Raw genomic sequence first — 24,509 nt, 5'->3', positions numbered from 1 at the left:
TGTGTCCATCTCAGGCTCTAACTCCAACCCCCTGGATATCACCTGTGGTGTCCCGCAAGGCTCTGTTCTGGGGCCCCTACTCTTCTCAGTGTTCATTAACGATCTTCCCACAGCTTGTAAGGAAGCCTCATTACACATGTATGCAGATGACACAATCCTGTATGCACACAGTCATAGCCTCTCTGACCTTCAACACATACTTCAGTCTGACTTTTTGAGACTCGACAACTGGATTTCCCAATAAAAACTGTTTTTAAACACTGACAAGACTGTAACAATGGTATTTGGGACCAAGACTAAATTTGTAAAGCTTCCAGTGACTGAGCTCCTGATTAGAACCAACGCTAACACCACCCTAACATCTGTCACTAGTTTTAAATACCTGGGCTTATGGTTTGACTCCCACTTAACATTCGGGATGCACATTGATGCCCTGACATCTTCTCCTCTCTCTCTCTTTCTCTCTCTCCCCCCCCCCCTGATACTGTTATTAGAATGACATTCTCTCTCTCTGTCTCTCTCTCTCTCTCTCTCTCTCTCTGTCTCTCTCTGTGTCTCTCTGTGTCTCTCTGTGTCTCTCTCTGTCTCTCTCTGTCTCCCTGTCTCATTCTCCCAATTTGCCGCATGATTAAGCTGCTTCTGTTTCCTGACAGTCTCTCTCTGTGTCTCTCTCTGTCTGTCTCTCTGTCTGTCTCTCTCTCGGTGTCTCTCTGTCTCTCTCTGTGTGTCTCTCTCTGTGTCTCTCTCTCTGTGTCTCTCTGTCTGTCTCTCTCTCTCGGTGTCTCTCTGTCTGTCTCTCTCTGTGTGTCTCTCTGTCTCTCTCTGTGTCTCTGCCTGTCTGTCTCTGCCTGTCTGTCTCTGTCAAATCAAATCAAATCAAATCAGCTTTATTGGCATGACGAAAGAGCATTTCAGTATTGCCAAAGCGTGAACAGTAGGGGGTGGGGGACAACAACCACACGAACACCAGGGATAGGGTACAAAGATTGCAGGGCATATGGGTAATAGTTTCACATAGGGGTGTGGGGGTTAATGTACGTCTCTCAGCTTGTGGCAGGTGCTGATATAATGTGCAGCTAGTTCTGCTGTGGTTTCATCTTCTCCCAGGAGGATCGCCACTTTTCGGTTCTCCTCTGTATTATCAAAGTTCTGGACAACAGCAGCTAGCCTCTCTAGGTGTGCACTCCTCACTTCAGAGTATTGTGTGCAACGCAACAGGAAGTGAGTTTCATCTTCTACCTCACCTAGTTCACATCTTTGGCACAGTCTCATCTCCCGGGGCTTCCAGTTCTGTCTGTGCCTGCCTGTTTCTATTTCTAGGCTGTGGACACTTATTCTGTACTGGCTCAGGGTCTGTCTCTGTTTTGGGTCTTTTACCTTCAGTAGGTAGGGTGCCAGAGGGTATTCTCTCTGTAGGCTGTGGTAGGTCTCCAGCTTCTTTGAGCGTTGGATATCATTTTCCCATCTTGTCACATACTGCTTCTTCATTTCGTTGGCGATTGAGTTAATTTCTTTTTTCGGCAGGTTGTTAATCTGTGTGGGGTTTTGTCCTTGGAGTGAGAGGACAAGTTGTTTGATGGCACAGGGTTTAGTGGGGAGGTCCTGACTTTGCATTGCTCTGTAGCAGTAAGACTGTGGATGGCTGGTGTTTAGGTGAGCCCAGAATGTCAGTGCTCTCTTCTGTATCGTGAGCAGTAGAGGAAAGCGGCCCAGCTCAGCCCGGCACGCATTGTTTCATGTACTCCTGTGTACTTGGAGAAGGTATTTGCAGAATTCTAGATGCAGTATGTCTGTTGGGCTGGTATCCCATTTTGTGGAGTCTGGGTATGTTACAGGGCCCCACACTTCGCTGCCGTACAGAAGGATGGGTGTGATGATGCTGTTGAATATTTTCATCCAGATTCTTATTGGTGGTTTGAGGTGGTACATCTGTTTCCTTATTGCATAAAATGCTCTGCGGGCCTTCTCCTTCAGTGTATTTATGGCCAGGTTGAATTTCCCCGATGAGCTGATTGTCAGACCAAGGTATGTGTAGCTCGTTGTCTGTTCCAGTGCTTTGTCGTCCAGTGTGAATTGAGATATGGTTGGATGTTTTTTTGATTTTTTTTTGGAATACCATTATTCTGTTTTTTTCTAGGTTCACAGAGAGTGCCCAGGTCTGGCTGAATTTTTCTAGTATTGCCAGTTTCTGTTGGAGGCCCTGTCCTGTTGGAGGCCTTGTTCTGTTGGAGGCCCTGTCCTGTTGGAGGCCCTGTCCTGTTGGAGGCCTTGTCCTGTTGGAGACAGCAGGAGCAGGTCGTCTGCGTATAGTAGAGACTTAATTTCAGTTCCAGCCAAGATGAGTCCAGGTGCTGAGGAGGATTCTAGGGCTGCTGCGAGCTCATTGATGTAGATGTTAAACAGTGTGGGACTCAGGCTGCAGTGTGGGACTCAGTGTCCAACGCAACAGGAAGTGCGTTTCATCTTCTACCTCACCTAGCTCACATCTTTGGCACAGTCTCATCTCCCGGGGCTTCCAGTTCTGTCTGTGCCTGCCTGTTTCTATTTCTAGGCTGTGGGCACTTATTCTGTACTGGCTCAGGGTCTGTCTCTGTTTTGGGTCTTTTACCTTCAGTAGGTAGGGTGCCAGAGGGTATTCTCTCTGTAGGCTGTGGTAGGTCTCCAGCTTCTTTGAGCGTTGGATATCATTTTCCCATCTTGTCACATACTGCTTCTTCATTTCGTTGGCGATTGAGTTAATTTCTTTTTTCGGCAGGTTGTTAATCTGTGTGGGGTTTTGTCCTTGGAGTGAGAGGACAAGTTGTTTGATGGCACAGGGTTTAGTGGGGAGGTCCTGACTTTGCATTGCTCTGTAGCAGTAAGACTGTGGATGGCTGGTGTTTAGGTGAGCCCAGAATGTCAGTGCTCTCTTCTGTATCGTGAGCAGTAGAGGAAAGCGGCCCAGCTCAGCCCGGCACGCATTGTTTCATGTACTCCTGTGTACTTGGAGAAGGTATTTGCAGAATTCTAGATGCAGTATGTCTGTTGGGCTGGTATCCCATTTTGTGGAGTCTGGGTATGTTACAGGGCCCCACACTTCGCTGCCGTACAGAAGGATGGGTGTGATGATGCTGTTGAATATTTTCATCCAGATTCTTATTGGTGGTTTGAGGTGGTACATCTGTTTCCTTATTGCATAAAATGCTCTGCGGGCCTTCTCCTTCAGTGTATTTATGGCCAGGTTGAATTTCCCCGATGAGCTGATTGTCAGACCAAGGTATGTGTAGCTCGTTGTCTGTTCCAGTGCTTTGTCGTCCAGTGTGAATTGAGATATGGTTGGATGTTTTTTTGATTTTTTTTTGGAATACCATTATTCTGTTTTTTTCTAGGTTCACAGAGAGTGCCCAGGTCTGGCTGAATTTTTCTAGTATTGCCAGTTTCTGTTGGAGGCCCTGTCCTGTTGGAGGCCTTGTTCTGTTGGAGGCCCTGTCCTGTTGGAGGCCCTGTCCTGTTGGAGGCCTTGTCCTGTTGGAGACAGCAGGAGCAGGTCGTCTGCGTATAGTAGAGACTTAATTTCAGTTCCAGCCAAGATGAGTCCAGGTGCTGAGGAGGATTCTAGGGCTGCTGCGAGCTCATTGATGTAGATGTTAAACAGTGTGGGACTCAGGCTGCAGTGTGGGACTCAGTGTCCAACGCAACAGGAAGTGCGTTTCATCTTCTACCTCACCTAGCTCACATCTTTGGCACAGTCTCATCTCCCGGGGCTTCCAGTTCTGTCTGTGCCTGCCTGTTTCTATTTCTAGGCTGTGGGCACTTATTCTGTACTGGCTCAGGGTCTGTCTCTGTTTTGGGTCTTTTACCTTCAGTAGGTAGGGTGCCAGAGTGTATTCTCTCTGTAGGCTGTGGTAGGTCTCCAGCTTCTTTGAGCGCTGGATATCATTTTCCCATCTTGTCACATACTGCTTCTTCATTTCGTTGGCGATTGAGTTGATTTCTTTTTTCGGCAGGTTGTTAATCTGTGTGGGGTTTTGTCCTTGGAGTGAGAGGACAAGTTGTTTGATGGCACAGGGTTTAGTGAGGAGGTCCTGGCTTCGCATTGCTCTGTAGCAGTAAGACTGTGGGTGGCTGGTGTTTAGGTGGGCCCAGAATGTCAGTGCTCTCTTCTGTACCGTGAGCAGTAGAGGAAAGCGGCCCAGCTCAGCCCGGCATGCATTGTTTGATGTACTCCTGTGTACTTGGAGAAGGTGTTTTTTTTCTCTCTCTCTACCTCTCTCTACCTCTCTCTACCTCTCTCTACCTCTCTCTCTACCTCTCTCTACCTCTCTCTCTACCTCTCTCTACCTCTCTCTACCTCTCTCTACCTCTCTCTACCTCTCCCTACCTCTCTCTCTCTCTCATGACATTCTCACACTCCTCTCTCTCTCTCTCTCTCCCCAGGATTCGGTGTGTCTTGTTTAGCTTTGCGTGGGGCCAGTCTCGGACTCATGGACAGTGACCCCACAGAGCCCCCTCCCCAGGATGTGCAGGAGGACGAGGGGGAGATGTGCCTGGAGCTGAACCCATTTGACGGGCTACCCTTCTCCTCTCGCTATTTCCAGCTCTTGGATCAGCGCCGCTCGCTGCCAATCTGGCCCGCAAAGTACCAGGTCCTGGAGAGTATGCAGAACGGCAACATGGTGCTGGTGTGTGCGGAGCCGGGCAGCGGCAAGAGCACGCAGGTACATATATACATACTGTCTGTATATACAGCGTGGTGCTGGTGTGTGGGGAGCCGGGCAGCGGCAAGAGCACGCAGGTACATATATACATACTGTCTGTATATACAGCGTGGTGCTGGTGTGTGGGGAGCCGGGCAGCGGCAAGAGCACGCAGGTACATATATACATACTGTCTGTATATACAGCGTGGTGCTGGTGTGTGGGGAGCCGGGCAGCGGCAAGAGCACGCAGGTACATATATACATACTGTCTGTATATACAGCGTGGTGCTGGTGTGTGGGGAGCCAGGCAGCGGCAAGAGCACGCAGGTACATATATACATACTGTCTGTATATACAGCGTGGTGCTGGTGTGTGGGGAGCCGGGCAGCGGCAAGAGCACGCAGGTACATATATACATACTGTCTGTATATACAGCGTGGTGCTGGTGTGTGGGGAGCCGGGCAGCGGCAAGAGCACGCAGGTACATATATACATACTGTCTGTATATACAGCGTGGTGCTGGTGTATTGGGAGCCGGGCAGCGGCAAGAGCACGCAGGTACATATATACATACTGTCTGTATATACAGCGCGGTGTGTGGGGAGCCGGGCAGCGGCAAGAGCACGCAGGTACATATATATATATACATACTGTCTGTATATACAGCGTGGTGCTGGTGTGTGGGGAGCCGGGCAGCGGCAAGAGCACGCAGGTACATATATACATACTGTCTGTATATACAGCGTGGTGCTGGTGTGTGGGGAGCCGGGCAGCGGCAAGAGCACGCAGGTACATATATACATACTGTCTGTATATACAGCGTGGTGTGTGGAGCCGGGCAGCAGCAAGAGCACGCAGGTACATATATACATACTGTCTGTATATACAGCGTGGTGCCGGTGTGTGGGGAGCCGGGCAGCGGCAAGAGCACGCAGGTACATATATACATACTGTCTGTATATACAGCGTGGTGCTGGTGTATTGGGAGCCGGGCAGCGGCAAGAGCACGCAGGTACATATATACATACTGTCTGTATATACAGCGCGGTGTGTGGGGAGCCGGGCAGCGGCAAGAGCACGCAGGTACATATATACATACTGTCTGTATATACAGTGTGGTGCTGGTGTGTGGGGAGCCGGGCAGCAGCAAGAGCACGCAGGTACATATATACATACTGTCTGTATATACAGTGTGGTGCTGGTGTGTGGGGAGCCGGGCAGCGGCAAGAGCACGCAGGTACATATATACATACTGTCTGTATATACAGTGTGGTGCTGGTGTGTGGGGAGCCGGGCAGCGGCAAGAGCACGCAGGTACATATATACATACTGTCTGTATATACAGCGTGGTGCTGGTGTGTGGGGAGCCGGGCAGCGGCAAGAGCACGCAGGTACATATATACATACTGTCTGTATATACAGCGTGGTGCTGGTGTGTGGGGAGCCAGGCAGCGGCAAGAGCACGCAGGTATATATATACATACTGTCTGTATATACAGCGTGGTGCTGGTGTGTGGGGAGCCGGGCAGCGGCAAGAGCACGCAGGTACATATATACATACTGTCTGTATATACAGCGTGGTGCTGGTGTGTGGGGAGCCGGGCAGCGGCAAGAGCACGCAGGTACATATATACATACTGTCTGTATATACAGCATGGTGCTGGTGTGTGGGGAGCCGGGCAGCGGCAAGAGCACGCAGGTACATATATACATACTGTCTGTATATACAGCGTGGTGCTGGTGTATTGGGAGCCGGGCAGCGGCAAGAGCACGCAGGTACATATATACATACTGTCTGTATATACAGCGCGGTGTGTGGGGAGCCGGGCAGCGGCAAGAGCACGCAGGTACATATATATATATACATACTGTCTGTATATACAGTGTGGTGCTGGTGTGTGGGGAGCCGGGCAGCAGCAAGAGCACGCAGGTACATATATACATACTGTCTGTATATACAGCGTGGTGCTGGTGTGTGGGGAGCCGGGCAGCAGCAAGAGCACGCAGGTACATATATACATACTGTCTGTATATACAGCGTGGTGCTGGTGTGTGGGGAGCCAGGCAGCGGCAAGAGCACGCAGGTACATATATACATACTGTCTGTATATACAGTGTGGTGCTGGTGTGTGGGGAGCCGGGCAGCAGCAAGAGCACGCAGGTACATATATACATACTGTCTGTATATACAGTGTGGTGCTGGTGTGTGGGGGGCTGGGCAGCGGCAAGAGCACGCAGGTACATATATACATACTGTCTGTATATACAGTGTGGTGCTGGTGTGTGGGGAGCCGGGCAGCGGCAAGAGCACGCAGGTACATATATACACACTGTCTGTATATACAGCGTGGTGCTGGTGTGTGGGGAGCCGGGCAGCGGCAAGAGCACGCAGGTACATATATACATACTGTCTGTATATACAGCGTGGTGCTGGTGTGTGGGGAGCCAGGCAGCGGCAAGAGCACGCAGGTACATATATACATACTGTCTGTATATACAGTGTGGTGCTGGTGTGTGGGGAGCCGGGCAGCGGCAAGAGCACGCAGGTACATATATACATACTGTCTGTATATACAGCGTGGTGCTGGTGTGTGGGGAGCCGGGCAGCAGCAAGAGCACGCAGGTACATATATACATACTGTCTGTATATACAGTGTGGTGCTGGTGTGTGGGGAGCCGGGCAGCGGCAAGAGCACGCAGGTACATATATACATACTGTCTGTATATACAGCGTCTTGCTGGTGTGTGGGGAGCCGGGCAGCAGCAAGAGCACGCAGGTACATATATACATACTGTCTGTATATACAGTGTGGTGCTGGTGTGTGGGGGGCTGGGCAGCGGCAAGAGCACGCAGGTACATATATACATACTGTCTGTATATACAGTGTGGTGCTGGTGTGTGGGGAGCCGGGCAGCGGCAAGAGCACGCAGGTACATATATACATACTGTCTGTATATACAGCGTGGTGCTGGTGTGTGGGGAGCCGGGCAGCGGCAAGAGCACGCAGGTACATATATACATACTGTCTGTATATACAGCGTGGTGCTGGTGTGTGGGGAGCCGGGCAGCAGCAAGAGCACGCAGGTACATATATACATACTGTCTGTATATACAGCGTGGTGCTGGTGTGTGGGGAGCCGGGCAGCGGCAAGAGCACGCAGGTACATATATACATACTGTCTGTATATACAGTGTGGTGCTGGTGTGTGGGGAGCCGGGCAGCGGCAAGAGCACGCAGGTACATATATACATACTGTCTGTATATACAGCGTCTTGCTGGTGTGTGGGGAGCCGGGCAGCAGCAAGAGCACGCAGGTACATATATACATACTGTCTGTATATACAGCGTGGTGCCGGTGTGTGGGGAGCCGGGCAGCGGCAAGAGCACGCAGGTACATATATACATACTGTCTGTATATACAGTGTGGTGCTGGTGTGTGGGGAGCCGGGCAGCGGCAAGAGCACGCAGGTACATATATACATACTGTCTGTATATACAGCGTCTTGCTGGTGTGTGGGGAGCCGGGCAGCAGCAAGAGCACGCAGGTACATATATACATACTGTCTGTATATACAGCGTGGTGCTGGTGTGTGGGGAGCCAGGCAGCGGCAAGAGCACGCAGGTACATATATATATATACATACTGTCTGTATATACAGTGTGGTGCTGGTGTGTGGGGAGCCAGGCAGCGGCAAGAGCACGCAAGTACATATATACATACTGTCTGTATATACAGCGTGGTGCTGGTGTGTGGGGAGCCGGGCAGCAGCAAGAGCACGCAGGTACATATATACATACTGTCTGTATATACAGCGTGGTGCTGGTGTGTGGGGAGCCAGGCAGCGGCAAGAGCACGCAGGTACATATATACATACTGTCTGTATATACAGTGTGATGCCGGTGTGTGGGGAGCCAGGCAGCGGCAAGAGCACGCAGGTACATATATACATACTGTCTGTATATACAGCGTCTTGCTGGTGTGTGGGGAGCCGGGCAGGGGCAAGAGCACGCAGGTACATATATACATACTGTCTGTATATACAGCATGGTGCTGGTGTGTGGGGAGCCAGGCAGCGCAAGAGCACGCAGGTACATATATACATACTGTCTGTATATACAGTGTGGTGCTGGTGTGTGGGGGGCTGGGCAGCGGCAAGAGCACGCAGGTACATATATACATACTGTCTGTATATACAGTGTGGTGCTGGTGTGTGGGGAGCCGGGCAGCGGCAAGAGCACGCAGGTACATATATACATACTGTCTGTATATACAGCGTGGTGCTGGTGTGTGGGGAGCCAGGCAGCAGCAAGAGCACGCAGGTACATATATACATACTGTCTGTATATACAGTGTGGTGCTGGTGTGTGGGGAGCCGGGCAGCGGCAAGAGCACGCAGGTACATATATACATACTGTCTGTATATACAGCGTGGTGCTGGTGTGTGGGGAGCCGGGCAGCGGCAAGAGCACGCAGGTACATATATACATACTGTCTGTATATACAGTGTGGTGCTGGTGTGTGGGGAGCCGGGCAGCGGCAAGAGCACGCAGGTACATATATACATACTGTCTGTATATACAGCGCGGTGTGTGGGGAGCCGGGCAGCGGCAAGAGCACGCAGGTACATATATACATACTGTCTGTATATACAGCGTGGTGCTGGTGTGTGGGGAGCCGGGCAGCGGCAAGAGCACGCAGGTACATATATACATACTGTCTGTATATACAGTGTGGTGCTGGTGTGTGGGGAGCCGGGCAGTGGCAAGAGCACGCAGGTACATATATACATACTGTCTGTATATACAGCGTGGTGCTGGTGTGTGGGGAGCCGGGCAGCGGCAAGAGCACGCAGGTATATATATACATACTGTCTGTATATACAGCGTGGTGTGTGGGGAGCCGGGCAGCGGCAAGAGCACGCAGGTACATATATACATACTGTCTGTATATACAGCATGGTGCTGGTGTGTGGGGAGCCGGGCAGCAGCAAGAGCACGCAGGTACATATATACATACTGTCTGTATATACAGCATGGTGCTGGTGTGTGGGGAGCCGGGCAGCAGCAAGAGCACGCAGGTACATATATACATACTGTCTGTATATACAGCGCGGTGTGTGGGGAGCCGGGCAGCGGCAAGAGCACGCAGGTACATATATACATACTGTCTGTATATACAGTGTGGTGCTGGTGTGTGGGGAGCCGGGCAGCGGCAAGAGCACGCAGGTACATATATACATACTGTCTGTATATACAGCGTGGTGCTGGTGTGTGGGGAGCCGGGCAGCGGCAAGAGCACGCAGGTACATATATACATACTGTCTGTATATACAGCGTGGTGCTGGTGTATTGGGAGCCGGGCAGCGGCAAGAGCACGCAGGTACATATATACATACTGTCTGTATATACAGCGCGGTGTGTGGGGAGCCGGGCAGCGGCAAGAGCACGCAGGTACATATATACATACTGTCTGTATATACAGCGCGGTGTGTGGGGAGCCGGGCAGCGGCAAGAGCACACAGGTACATATATATATACATACTGTCTGTATATACAGTGTGCTGCTGGTGTGTGGGGAGCCGGGCAGCAGCAAGAGCACGCAGGTACATATATACATACTGTCTGTATATACAGTGTGGTGCTGGTGTGTGGGGAGCCGGGCAGCGGCAAGAGCACGCAGGTACATATATACATACTGTCTGTATATACAGCGTGGTGCTGATGTGTGGGGAGCCGGGCAGCGGCAAGAGCACGCAGGTACATATATACATACTGTCTGTATATACAGCGTGGTGCTGGTGTGTGGGGAGCCGGGCAGCGGCAAGAGCACGCAGGTATATATATACATACTGTCTATATACAGCGTGGTGTGTGGGGAGCCGGGCAGTGGCAAGAGCACGCAGGTACATATATACATACTGTCTGTATATACAGCGTGGTGCTGGTGTGTGGGGAGCCGGGCAGCGGCAAGAGCACGCAGGTACATATATACATACTGTCTGTATATACAGCGTGGTGCTGGTGTGTGGGGAGCCGGGCAGCGGCAAGAGCACGCAGGTACATATATACATACTGTCTGTATATACAGCGTGGTGCTGGTGTATTGGGAGCCGGGCAGCGGCAAGAGCACGCAGGTACATATATACATACTGTCTGTATATACAGCGCGGTGTGTGGGGAGCCGGGCAGCGGCAAGAGCACGCAGGTACATATATACATACTGTCTGTATATACAGCGCGGTGTGTGGGGAGCCGGGCAGCGGCAAGAGCACACAGGTACATATATATATACATACTGTCTGTATATACAGTGTGCTGCTGGTGTGTGGGGAGCCGGGCAGCAGCAAGAGCACGCAGGTACATATATACATACTGTCTGTATATACAGTGTGGTGCTGGTGTGTGGGGAGCCGGGCAGCGGCAAGAGCACGCAGGTACATATATACATACTGTCTGTATATACAGCGTGGTGCTGGTGTGTGGGGAGCCGGGCAGCGGCAAGAGCACGCAGGTACATATATACATACTGTCTGTATATACAGCGTGGTGCTGGTGTGTGGGGAGCCAGGCAGCGGCAAGAGCACGCAGGTATATATATACATACTATCTGTATATACAGCGTGGTGCTGGTGTGTGGGGAGCCGGGCAGCAGCAAGAGCACGCAGGTACATATATACATACTGTCTGTATATACAGCGTGGTGCTGGTGTGTGGGGAGCCGGGCAGCGGCAAGAGCACGCAGGTACATATATACATACTGTCTGTATATACAGCGCGGTGTGTGGGGAGCCGGGCAGCGGCAAGAGCACGCAGGTACATATATACATACTGTCTGTATATACAGTGTGGTGCTGGTGTGTGGGGAGCCGGGCAGCAGCAAGAGCACGCAGGTACATATATACATACTGTCTGTATATACAGCGTGGTGCTGGTGTGTGGGGAGCCGGGCAGCAGCAAGAGCACGCAGGTACATATATACATACTGTCTGTATATACAGCGTGGTGCTGGTGTGTGGGGAGCCGGGCAGCGGCCAGAGCACGCAGGTACATATATACATACTGTCTGTATATACAGTGTGGTGCTGGTGTGTGGGGAGCCGGGCAGCAGCAAGAGCACGCAGGTACATATATACATACTGTCTGTATATACAGCGTGGTGCTGGTGTGTGGGGAGCCGGGCAGCAGCAAGAGCACGCAGGTACATATATACATACTGTCTGTATATACAGTGTGGTGCTGGTGTGTGGGGAGCCGGGCAGCGGCAAGAGCACGCAGGTACATATATACATACTGTCTGTATATACAGTGTGGTGCTGGTGTGTGGGGAGCCGGGCAGCGGCAAGAGCACGCAGGTACATATATACATACTGTCTGTATATACAGCGTGGTGCTGGTGTGTGGGGAGCCGGGCAGCGGCAAGAGCACGCAGGTACATATATACATACTGTCTGTATATACAGCGTGGTGCTGGTGTGTGGGGAGCCAGGCAGCGCAAGAGCACGCAGGTACATATATACATACTGTCTGTATATACAGCCTGGTGTGTGGGGAGCCGGGCAGCGGCAAGAGCACGCAGGTACATATATACATACTGTCTGTATATACAGTGTGGTGCTGGTGTGTGGGGAGCCAGGCAGCGCAAGAGCACGCAGGTACATATATACATACTGTCTGTATATACAGTGTGGTGTGTGGGGAGCCAGGCAGCGGCAAGAGCACGCAGGTACATATATACATACTGTCTGTATATACAGTGTGGTGCTGGGGTGTGGGGAGCCGGGCAGCGGCAAGAGCACGCAGGTACATATATACATACTGTCTGTATATACAGCGTGGTGTGTGGGGAGCCGGGCAGCGGCAAGAGCACGCAGGTACATATATACATACTGTCTGTATATACAGTGTGGTGCCGGTGTGTGGGGAGCCAGGCAGCGGCAAGAGCACGCAGGTACATATATACATACTGTCTGTATATACAGTGTGGTGCTGGTGTGTGGGGAGCCAGGCAGCGGCAAGAGCACGCAGGTACATATATACATACTGTCTGTATATACAGCGTGGTGCTGGTGTGTGGGGAGCCGGGCAGCGGCAAGAGCACGCAGGTACATATATACATACTGTCTGTATATACAGCGTGGTGCTGGTGTGTGGGGAGCCGGGCAGCGGCAAGAGCACGCAGGTACATATATACATACTGTCTGTATATACAGTGTGGTGCTGGTGTGTGGGGAGCCGGGCAATGGCAAGAGCACGCAGGTACATATATACATACTGTCTGTATATACAGCGTGGTGCTGGTGTGTGGGGAGCCGGGCAGCAGCAAGAGCACGCATGTACATATATACATACTGTCTGTATATACAGCGTGGTGCTGGTGTGTGGGGAGCCGGGCAGCAGCAAGAGCACGCAGGTACATATATACATACTGTCTGTATATACAGTGTGGTGCTGGTGTGTGGGGAGCCGGGCAGCGGCAAGAGCACGCAGGTACATATATACATACTGTCTGTATATACAGCGTGGTGCTGGTGTGTGGGGAGCCGGGCAGCGGCAAGAGCACGCAGGTACATATATACATACTGTCTGTATATACAGCGTGGTGTGTGGGGAGCCGGGCAGGGGCAAGAGCACGCAGGTACATATATACATACTGTCTGTATATACAGTGTGGTGCTGGTGTGTGGGGAGCCAGGCAGCGCAAGAGCACGCAGGTACATATATACATACTGTCTGTATATACAGTGTGGTGCTGGCGTGTGGGGAGCCAGGCAGCGGCAAGAGCACGCAGGTACATATATACATACTGTCTGTATATACAGCGTGGTGCTGGTGTGTGGGGAGCCAGGCAGCGGCAAGAGCACGCAGGTACATATATACATACTGTCTGTATATACAGCGTGGTGCTGGTGTGTGGGGAGCCGGGCAGCGGCAAGAGCACGCAGGTACATATATACATACTGTCTGTATATACAGCGTGGTGCTGGTGTGTGGGGAGCCGGGCAGTGGCAAGAGGACGCAGGTACATATATACATACTGTCTGTATATACAGCGTGGTGCCGGTGTGTGGGGAGCCGGGCAGCGGCCACTTATATACATACTGTCTGTATATACAGTGTGGTGTGTGGGGAGCCGGGCAGCGGCAAGAGCACGCAGGTACATATATACATACTGTCTGTATATACAGCGTGGTGCTGGTGTGTGGGGAGCCGGGCAGCGGCAAGAGCACGCAGGTACATATATACATACTGTCTGTATATACAGCATGGTGTGTGGGGAGCCGGGCAGCGGCAAGAGCACGCAGGTACATATATACATACTGTCTGTATATACAGTGTGATGCCGGTGTGTGGGGAGCCGGGCAGCGGCAAGAGCACGCAGGTACATATATACATACTGTCTGTATATACAGCATGGTGCTGGTGTGTGTGGGGAGCTGGGCAGCGGCCAGAGCACGCAGGTACATATATACATACTGTCTGTATATACAGTGTGATGCCGGTGTGTGGGGAGCCGGGCAGCGGCAAGAGCACGCAGGTACATATATACATACTGTCTGTATATACAGCGTGGTGCTGGTGTGTGGGGAGCCGGGCAGCGGCAAGAGCACGCAGGTACATATATACATACTGTCTGTATATACAGCGTGGTGCTGGTGTGTGGGGAGCCGGGCAGCGGCAAGAGCACGCAGGTACATATATACATACTGTCTGTATATACAGCGTGGTGCTGGTGTGTGGGGAGCCGGGCAGCGGCAAAAGCACGCAGGTACATATATACATACTGTCTGTATATACAGTGTGGTGCTGGTGTGTGGGGAGCCAGGCAGCGGCAAGAGCACGCAGGTACATATATACATACTGTCTGTATATACAGCGCGGTGTGTGGGGAGCCGGGCAGCGGCAAGAGCACGCAGGTACATATATACATACTGTCTGTATATACAGCGTGGTGCTGGTGTGTGGGGAGCCGGGCAGCGGCAAGAGCACGCAGGTACATATATACATACTGTCTGTATATACAGCGTGGTGCTGGTGTGTGGGGAGCCGGGCAGCGGCAAGAGCACGCAGGTACATATATACATACTGTCTGTATATACAGTGTGGTGCTGGTGTGTGTGGGGAGCCAGGCAGCAGCAAGAGCACGCAGGTACATATATACATACTGTCTGTATATACAGCGCGGTGTGTGGGGAGCCGGGCAGCGGCAAGAGCACGCAGGTACATATATACATACTGTCTGTATATACAGTGTGATGCCGGTGTGTGGGGAGCCGGGCAGCGGCAAGAGCACGCAGGTACATATATACATACTGTCTGTATATACAGCGTGGTGTGTGGGGAGCCGGGCAGCGGCAAGAGCACGCAGGTACATATATACATACTGTCTGTATATACAGCGTGGTGCCGGTGTGCGGGGAGCCGGGCAGCGGCAAGAGCACGCAGGTACATATATACATACTGTCTGTATATACAGCGTGGTGTGTGGGGAGCCGGGCAGCGGCAAGAGCACGCAGGTACATATATACATACTGTCTGTATATACAGCGTGGTGCCGGTGTGTGGGGAGCCGGGCAGCGGCAAGAGCACGCAGGTACATATATACATAATGTCTGTATATACAGCGTGGTGCTGGTTTGTGGGGAGCCGGGCAGCGGCAAGAGCACGCAGGTACATATATACATACTGTCTGTATATACAGCGTGGTGCTGGTGTGTGGGGAGCCGGGCAGCGGCAAGAGCACGCAGGTACATATATACATACTGTCTGTATATACAGTGTGGTGCTGGTGTGTGTGGGGAGCCGGGCAGCGGCAAGAGCACACAGGTACATATATACATACTGTCTGTATATACAGCGCGGTGTGTGGGGAGCCGGGCAGCGGCAAGAGCACGCAGGTACATATATACATACTGTCTGTATATACAGCGATGTGTGTGGGGAGCCGGGCAGCGGCAAGAGCACGCAGGTACATATATACATACTGTCTGTATATACAGCGTGGTGCCGGTGTGTGGGGAGCCGGGCAGCGGCAAGAGCACGCAGGTACATATATACATACTGTCTGTATATACAGCGTGGTGCTGGTGTGTGGGGAGCCGGGCAGCGGCAAGAGCACGCAGGTACATATATACATACTGTCTGTATATACAGCGTGGTGCTGGTGTGTGTGGGGAGCTGGGCAGCGGCAAGAGCACACAGGTACTTATATATATACTGTCTGTATATACAGCGTGGTGCTGGTGTGTGGGGAGCCGGGCAGCGGCAAGAGCACGCAGGTACATATATACATACTGTCTGTATATACAGCATGGTATGTGGGGAGCCGGGCAGCGGCAAGAGCACGCAGGTACTTATATACATACTGTCTGTATATACAGCGTGGTGCTGGTGTGTGTGAGGAGCCGGGCAGCGGCCAGAGCACGCAGGTACATATATACATACTGTCTGTATATACAGCGTGGTGCCGGTGTGTGGGGAGCCGGGCAGCGGCAAGAGCACGCAGGTACATATATACATACTGTCTGTATATACAGCATGGTATGTGGGGAGCCGGGCAGCGGCAAGAGCACGCAGGTACTTATATACATACTGTCTGTATATACAGCGTGGTGCTGGTGTGTGTGAGGAGCCGGGCAGCGGCCAGAGCACGCAGGTACATATATACATACTGTCTGTATATACAGCGTGGTGCCGGTGTGTGGGGAGCCGGGCAGCGGCCACTTATATACATACTGTCTGTATATACAGCGTGGTGCTTTAACAGTCCGACAACTATCTGAATCTCTCTTGCTGTGGGCTCTTCTCCTCATAACCGACTTCTCTCTCCCTTGGCTAGCAGTCTCTTGCAAGCCTCCTCTATCACCCTCTGTGAGTGTCCGGCTGTCTCTTAAGCTCCTGTCACTGTCACCTGAGCTGTCTCTCTGTGTGCCTTTCAGACGGTCACCTCCTATCTCGGTGTCCCTCTGCCTGTGGCAGTTGGGCTCCCTCGGTGTCTCTCAGGCTGGCAGTTGGACTCCCTCGGTGTCTCTCAGGCTGGCAGCTGGACTCCCTCGGTGTCTCTCTGCCTGTAGCAGTTGGACTCCCTCGGTGTCTCTCAGGCTGGCAGTTGGGCTCCCTCGGTGTCCCTCAGGCTGGCAGTTGGACTCCCTCGGTGTCCCTCAGGCTGGCAGTTGGACTCCCTCGGTGTCCCTCAGGCTGGCAGTTGGGCTCCCTCTGTGTCTCTCTGCCTGTGGCAGTTGGACTCCCTCGGTGTCTCTCTGCCTGTGGCAGCTGGACTCCCTCGGTGTCTCTCAGGCTGACAGTTGGACTCCCTCGGTGTCCCTCAGGCTGGCAGCTGGACTCCCTCGGTGTCTCTCAGGCTGGCAGTTGGACTCCCTCGGTGTGTCTCTGCCTGTGGCAGTTGGACTCCCTCGGTGTCTCTCTGCCTGTGGCAGTTGGACTCCCTCGGTGTGTCTCAGGCTGGCAGCTGGACTCCCTCGGTGTCCCTCGGGCTGGCAGTTGGGCTCCCTCGGTGTCCCTCAGGCTGGCAGTTGGACTCCCTCAGTGTCTCTCTGCCTGTGGCAGTTGGGCTCCCTCGGTGTCCCTCAGGCTGGCAGTTGGACTCCCTCGGTGTCCCTCAGGCTGGCAGTTGGACTCCCTCGGTGTCTCTCTGCCTGTGGCAGTTGGACTCCCTCGGTGTCTCTCTGCCTGTGGCAGTTGGACTCCCTCGGTGTGTCTCAGGCTGGCAGTTGGACTCCCTCAGTGTCCCTCAGGCTGGCAGTTGGACTCCCTTAGTGTCTCTCTGCCTGTGGCAGTTGGACTCCCTCGGTGTGTCTCAGGCTGGCAGCTGGACTCCCTCGGTGTCCCTCGGGCTGGCAGTTGGACTCCCTTAGTGTCTCTCTGCCTGTGGCAGTTGGACTCCCTCGGTGTGTCTCAGGCTGGCAGCTGGACTCCCTCGGTGTGTCTCAGGCTGGCAGCTGGACTCCCTCAGTGTCTCTCTGCCTGTGGCAGCTGGACTCCCTCGGTGTCCCTCGGGCTGGCAGTTGGGCTCCCTCGGTGTCCCTCAGGCTGGCAGTTGGACTCCCTCGGTGTCCCTCAGGCTGGCAGTTGGACTCCCTCAGTGTCTCTCTGCCTGTGGCAGTTGGGCTCCCTCGGTGTCCCTCAGGCTGGCAGTTGGACTCCCTCGGTGTCTCTCTGCCTGTAGCAGTTGGACTCCCTCGGTGTCCCTCGGGCTGGCAGTTGGACTCCCTCGGTGTGTCTCAGGCTGGCAGCTGGACTCCCTTGGTGTCCCTCGGGCTGGCAGCTGGACTCCCTCGGTGTCTCTCTGCCTGTGGCAGTTGGACTCCCTCGGTGTCCCTCGGGCTGGCAGTTGGACTCCCTCGGTGTGTCTCAGGCTGGCAGTTGGACTCCCTCGGTGTCTCTGCCTGTGGCAGTTGGACTCCCTCGGTGTGTCTCAGGCTGGCAGCTGGACTCCCTCGGTGTCTCTGCCTGTGGCAGTTGGACTCCCTCGGTGTGTCTCAGAGACTCCCTCGGTGTCTCTGCCTGTGGCAGTTGGACTCCCTCGGTGTGTCTCAGGCTGGCAGTTGGACTCCCTCGGTGTCTCTGCCTGTGGCAGTTGGACTCCCTCGGTGTGTCTCAGGCTGGCAGCTGGACTCCCTCGGTGTCTCTGCCTGTGGCAGTTGGACTCCCTCGGTGTGTCTCAGAGACTCCCTCGGTGTCTCTGCCTGTGGCAGTTGGACTCCCTCAGTGTCTCTCTGCCTGTGGCAGTTGGACTCCCTCGGTGTGTCTCAGGCTGGCAGTTGGACTCCCTCGGTGTCTCTGCCTGTGGCAGTTGGACTCCCTCGGTGTGTCTCAGGCTGGCAGCTGGACTCCCTCGGTGTCTCTGCCTGTGGCAGTTGGACTCCCTCGGTGTGTCTCAGAGACTCCCTCGGTGTCTCTGCCTGTGGCAGTTGGACTCCCTCAGTGTCTCTCTGCCTGTGGCAGTTGGACTCCCTCGGTGTCCCTCGGGCTGGCAGTTGGACTCCCTCGGTGTCCCTCGGGCTGGCAGCTGGACTCCCTCGGTGTCTCTGCCTGTGGCAGTTGGACTCCCTCGGTGTCCCTCAGGCTGGCAGCTGGACTCCCTCGGTGTCCCTCGGGCTGGCAGTTGGACTCCCTCGGTGTCCCTCTGGCTAGCAGTTGGGCTCCCTCGGTGTCCCTCAGGCTGGCAGCTGGACTCCCTCGGTGTCTCTCAGGCTGGCAGTTGGGCTCCCTCGGTGTCCCTCAGGCTGGCAGCTGGATTCCCTCGGTGTGTCTCGGGCTGGCAGCTGGACTCCCTCGGTGTCTCTCAGGCTGGCAGTTGGACTCCCTCGGTGTCCCTCAGGCTGGCAGCTGGATTCCCTCGGTGTGTCTCGGGCTGGCAGTTGGACTCCCTCGGTGTGTCTCGGGCTGGCAGCTGGACTCCCTCGGTGTGTCTCTGGCTGGCAGCTGGACTCCCTCGGTGTGTCTCGGGCTGGCAGCTGGACTCCCTCGGTTTGTCTCTGGCTGGCAATTGGACTCCCTCGGTGTCCCTCTCTGGCTGGCAGCTGGACTCCCTCGGTGTGTCTCTGGCTGGCAGCTGGACTCCCTCGGTGTCCCTCTGGCTGGCAGTTGGGCTCCCTCGGTGTCCCTCAGGCTGGCAGTTGGACTCCCTCGGTGTCCCTGTGGCTGGCAGTTGGACTCCCTCGGTGTCCCTGTGGCTGGCAGTTGGACTCCCTCGGTGTCCCTGTGGCTGGCAGTTGGACTCCCTCGGTGTCCCTGTGGCTGGCAGTTGGACTCCCTCGGTGTCCCTGTGGCTGGCAGTTGGACTCCCTCGGTGTCCCTGTGGCTGGCAGTTGGACTCCCTCGGTGTCCCTGTGGCTGGCAGTTGGACTCCCTCGGTGTCCCTGTGGCTGGCAGCTGGACTCCCTCGGTGTGTCTCGGGCTGGCAGCTGGACTCCCTCGGTGTGTCTCGGGCTGGCAGCTGGACTCCCTCTGTGTCTCTCAGGCTAAAAGTTTGTTTCAACATTCTATCTGGTTTTCTTCTCCAATCCCATTTCTCCTGTCGTGTGTTGTCGGCAGATCAGTGACAGTGTCTCTTATTTCTTATTACACCGTTTGATAGGTGGAGCAGATTAACCCTGTATTGTTCACAGTATACATATATTTGTAGCAAGGGCTACATTCTCCCCCTACTAAAACTATTGATGCCACATCAATCCTTGTGCAACAAAACATTGATATTAACTACATATAAGCATCTCTGCCTAACCAAAGATACCTAACTAAACACAGGCCGTTCAGCAATAGGTGACATCCTTTAATGATGTTCCACATTCTAATTCCTTTGTGCACCGCCAGGTATCACATTTCCAGAGTTCACCTGTGTCAACTGTTTGGAGGACCACCCATTTGGCCATACTAACTACTGGGACTTCACTGCATACCCCTGGGTAGTCATAGGTCAATCTCATGGGTGGTCTAGTTTCACGTTTGGGTCTAGGAAGGGGTAATATAGGCACTAATGATTACTTCTGCCATTCCCCCACGGGGGGCTGTCTTACTGTCTCTCCGGGCCCTTTTCTCCTACTCTGGAATCCTCTTCATACTCTTCCAAGAGAGTTCAAGTTCCTCGTCTAGCATGGGGTCCGAGGGGCAAACTAGGTGGAGTGCCCTGGGGTAGGCCATCCTGTGGTCAAGTCAGTGTCATCAGCATTCATCACACTTGACAAAGGATTTAGAAGCCTCTCCTCTCCGTCACTGTCAGGCTTATTATTTTGGTTCCTCTCACAGGTAGCAGGTGGATGATTCTATTAAACTGGACTCTCAATTAGTCGTCCTCTCCGCAGGGGGTGGTAGGATATTTTAGTAGGGGCCTCGTTCCGGGCTGGGCGCTTTACTAAATACCCAATAGGCAACAAATGATTCAGGGGGAGTGTTCTGATAGGCCAGTCCCTTTCTCAGGCTTCACCTTGTATGCCGGTAATCCACTCTTTCTACTAGGTAGGGCTCTGCCTTCCACCGGTCAGCAATTTGTGCCCGGTATCCCCCGATTTCTTACCAGGATCCTGTCTCCGATACTTAGTTTATGGCTTTTGACACGCGTGTCATGGCGATCTTTATTTCCCCAATATGTGGACCCAGATGCTTCAGAGTCAAGTTTGTATGCTTCACTTAACTGTTCTTTAAGCTGTTGAACACGTATGTAGTAGGCCACGTTCCACCTGCTGACACGCCAAAGCATAAATCTACCGGTAACCTGGCTTCCCGTCTAAACATGAGGCAGTATGGGGAGAAACGGTTGTATGCATGTGCTAAATGGTGTATATGTTGACCCACTTTCCCTTATCTATAGTCTCTAAAGTTCCCAACATATGTAGCAGTGTCCTGTTTAACCTTTCTGGCTGAGAGCACCTTTGTGGGTGATTTTCTGATCCCAAATCAAGACAGAAATTATTTTATGAGACAACTTTCAAAGTCTTTTCCTTGATCGGAGTGCCGTCTTGCAGGTAACCCATAATGTGCACAGTACTTTTCCCATAACACTTTGGCAGATGTTGAAGCTCGTTGATCTTTAGTGGGGAAACGCTGGGACATATTTAGTGAAATGGTCTGGGACTACTAGAATATTGTTGGTGTTACTATGATGGGGCTCCAAAGACCAGAAGTCCAAGCATACCAGGTCGATGGGTCCATTGCTGGTGATATTCATCAAATGAGTCACCTTTTTAAGGAGTCTTCCTTGACACACATCTGCCACAGTTTTTTTTATAGTAGTCTTCTCTAGCCATGCGAGTCCAATAAAACCGATCCCTCACTAGTCCAAGTGTCTTACCAACTCTTAAGTGCCCATGCTCGTCATGAGATCTCAGTACCACTGGATGATACAAGCACCGGGGACGTTGATGAGAAGGGTCTTTATATTTTCAAATATTCACTCGCATTCAGAGGTCCACCTAGCTCCAAATGGTTCCGACGTCTTGAAATAGTCTTGTTTTACTATTTCCCTTGCTCACTCCACTCCCACAAGATGGAGGGTATCCTTTGGTCAGTTGGGTCAGTGGCTGGAATATTGATAAGAAGTTGTTCACGGATCTTATATAGTACCCAGGAATTACCTTGGTTCAAATCATTGTCGTGACTTTGGCCAAGATGCGATAGCCTCCAGCTTTGAAGGGCTTGTGGCAATTCCCCTGTCAGAGACAATATGTCCCACATTGGTAACAGAGGTTCTGTAGAACTGGCATTTATCCAAGGATAGCTTCATTCCACATTCACTCAATTGTTCCAATACCTTCATCAGGCTGGTCTCATGTTCTTCTAATGTTTTTCCGAGGATGATAATGTCCTCTAGGTACAATAATACCTCCAGCAGGTTCATGTCCCCCACCACTCGTTCCATCAGTCTCTGGAAAGGAGATGCCACTCCTGACACTCCCTGGGGCAAGCATTTGAACTCATAGAACCCCAGTGGGCAGATGAAAGCCATCTTCTCCTTCTCCTTGCTGTTCATTAGAATTTGGTAGTGCCCACTCCTAAGGTGAAGGACTGAACCCCACTTGTTTCCTGTGAGGCAGTCCAATGCATCTTTAATTGAGGGCATAGTGTACTGATCGGGAGTATTCAGGTTATGGTAATCAATACACATCCGTACTGCGCCTCTTTTTTCCCTCTGGCTACCACAATCGGGGATGCGTAGAGACTCCTCGACTCCAAGATTATACCTGCAGTCAGCAGTTTTTGCAGATGGCGTATGTTAGAAATCCATTTATTATATTAAAATGTGTGAATGAGAACTTATATCCAGACAATTGCATGAGAATATGTTTAAGGTTTACAGTTCCTATGGGGTCAAAACAGTTGAGTTGCAGTTAAGATTTAATGCATAAGGCGCCGGCCCCAGTGCCCAGAGCCCATTTAATTTCCAAGCCCTCTTTTTATACAATGGCCTATCTTCTCTCATGGGTTTAACTTCCTGCCGATATCCCGCACTACTGGGTTTAACTTCCTGCCGATATCCAGCACTGGGCTTAACTTCCTGCTGATATCCAGCACTGGGTTTAACTTTCCTCCGATATCCAGCACTGGGTTTAACTTCCTGCCGATATCCAGCACTGGGCTTAACTTCCTGCCGATATCCAGCACTACTGGGTTTAACTTCCTGCCGATATCCAGCACTGGGCTTAACTTCCTGCCGATATCCAGCACTGGGCTTAACTTCCTGCTGATATCAAGCACTACTGGGCTTAACTTCCTGCCGATATCCAGCACTCGTTTTAACTTCCTGCCGATATCCAGCACTGGGCTTAACTTCCTGCCGATATCCAGCACTACTGGGCTTAACTTCCTGCTGATATCCAGCACTACTGGGCTTAACTTCCTGCTGATATCCCGCACTACTGGGTTTAACTTCCTGCCGATATCTAGCACTTGGTTTAACTTCCTGCCGATATCCAGCACTGGGTTTTACTTCCTGCCGATATCCAGCACTGGGTTTAACGTCCTGCCGATATCCCGCACTACTGGGCTTAACTTCCTGCCGATATCCAGCACTGGGCTTAACTTCCTGCTGATATCCAGCACTGGGCTTAACTTCCTGCCGATATCCAGCACTGGGCTTAACTTCCTGCTGATATCCAGCACTGGGTTTAACTTCCTGACGATATCCAGCACTGGGCTTAACTTCCTGCCGATATCCAGCACTACTGGGCTTAACTTCCTGCCGATATCCAGCACTACTGGGCTTAACTTCCTGCCGATATCCAGCACTACTGGGTTTCACTTCCTGCCGATATCCAGCACTACTGGGTTTCACTTCCTGCCGATATCCAGCACTACTGGGTTTCACTTCCTGCCAATATCCAGCACTACTGGGTTTAACTTCCTGCCGATATCCAGCACTACTGGGTTTAACTTCCTGCCGATATCCAGCACTACTGGGTTTAACTTCCTGCCGATATCTAGCACTACTGGGTTTAACTTCCTGCCGATATCCAGCACTACAGGGTTTAACTTCCTGCCGATATCCAGCACTACTGGGTTTAACTTCCTGCCGATATCCAGCACTACTGGGCTTAACTTCCTGCCGATATCCAGCACTACTGGGTTTAACTTCCTGCCGATATCCAGCACTACTGGGTTTAACTTCCTGCCGATATCCAGCACTACTGGGTTTAACTTCCTGCCGATATCCAGCACTACTGGGTTTAACTTCCTGCCGATATCCAGCACTACTGGGTTTAACTTCCTGCCGATATCCAGCACTACTGGGTTTAACTTCCTGCCGATTTCCAGCACTACTGGGGTTAACTTCCTGCCGATATCCTGCACTACTGGGCTTAACTTCCTGCCGATATCCAGCACTACTGGGTTTAACTTCCTGCCGATATCCAGCACTACTGGGTTTAACTTCCTGCCGATATCCAGCACTACTGGGTTTAACTTCCTGCCGATATCCCGCACTACTGGGCTTAACTTCCTGCCGATATCCCGCACTACTGGGTTTAACTTCCTGCCGATATTCCGCACTTCTGGGTTTAACTTCCTGCCGATATCCAGCACTACTGGGTTTAACTTCCTGCCGATATCCAGCACTACTGGGCTTAACTTCCTGCCGATATCCAGCACTACTGGGTTTAACTTCCTGCCGATATCCCGCACTACTGGGTTTAACTTCCTGCCGATATCCAGCACAACTGGGTTTAACTTCCTGCCGATATCCCGCACTACTGGGTTTAACTTCCTGCCGATATCCCGCACTACTGGGTTTAACTTCCTGCCGATATCCAGCACTACTGGGTTTAACTTCCTGCCGATATCCAGCACTACTGGGCTTAACTTCCTGCCGATATCCAGCA

The 24,509-nt window shown here is 52.5% G+C and overlaps 1 protein-coding gene across 1 annotated transcript in view; it reads left to right on the top strand.

Moving 5' to 3' along the window:
* Nucleotides 1–509: 509 nt before the first annotated feature.
* Nucleotides 510–24,509, top strand: part of LOC142484983 (ATP-dependent RNA helicase homolog DQX1-like) — a gene marked incomplete at its 3' end in the record, with an annotated part of 82,495 nt that continues 58,495 nt past the window's right edge. The window contains exons 1-2 of the mRNA XM_075584222.1: nucleotides 510–1,221; nucleotides 4,417–4,697. Coding sequence (XP_075440337.1) covers nucleotides 4,464–4,697 — 234 coding nt within the window. The remainder of the gene's footprint in view (nucleotides 1,222–4,416; nucleotides 4,698–24,509) is intronic.

This window comes from Ascaphus truei, unplaced genomic scaffold (genome assembly GCF_040206685.1).
Source record: "Ascaphus truei isolate aAscTru1 unplaced genomic scaffold, aAscTru1.hap1 HAP1_SCAFFOLD_499, whole genome shotgun sequence".
Taxonomy (NCBI): domain Eukaryota; kingdom Metazoa; phylum Chordata; class Amphibia; order Anura; family Ascaphidae; genus Ascaphus; species Ascaphus truei.
This window is presented reverse-complemented; position numbering and strand designations above follow the sequence as displayed.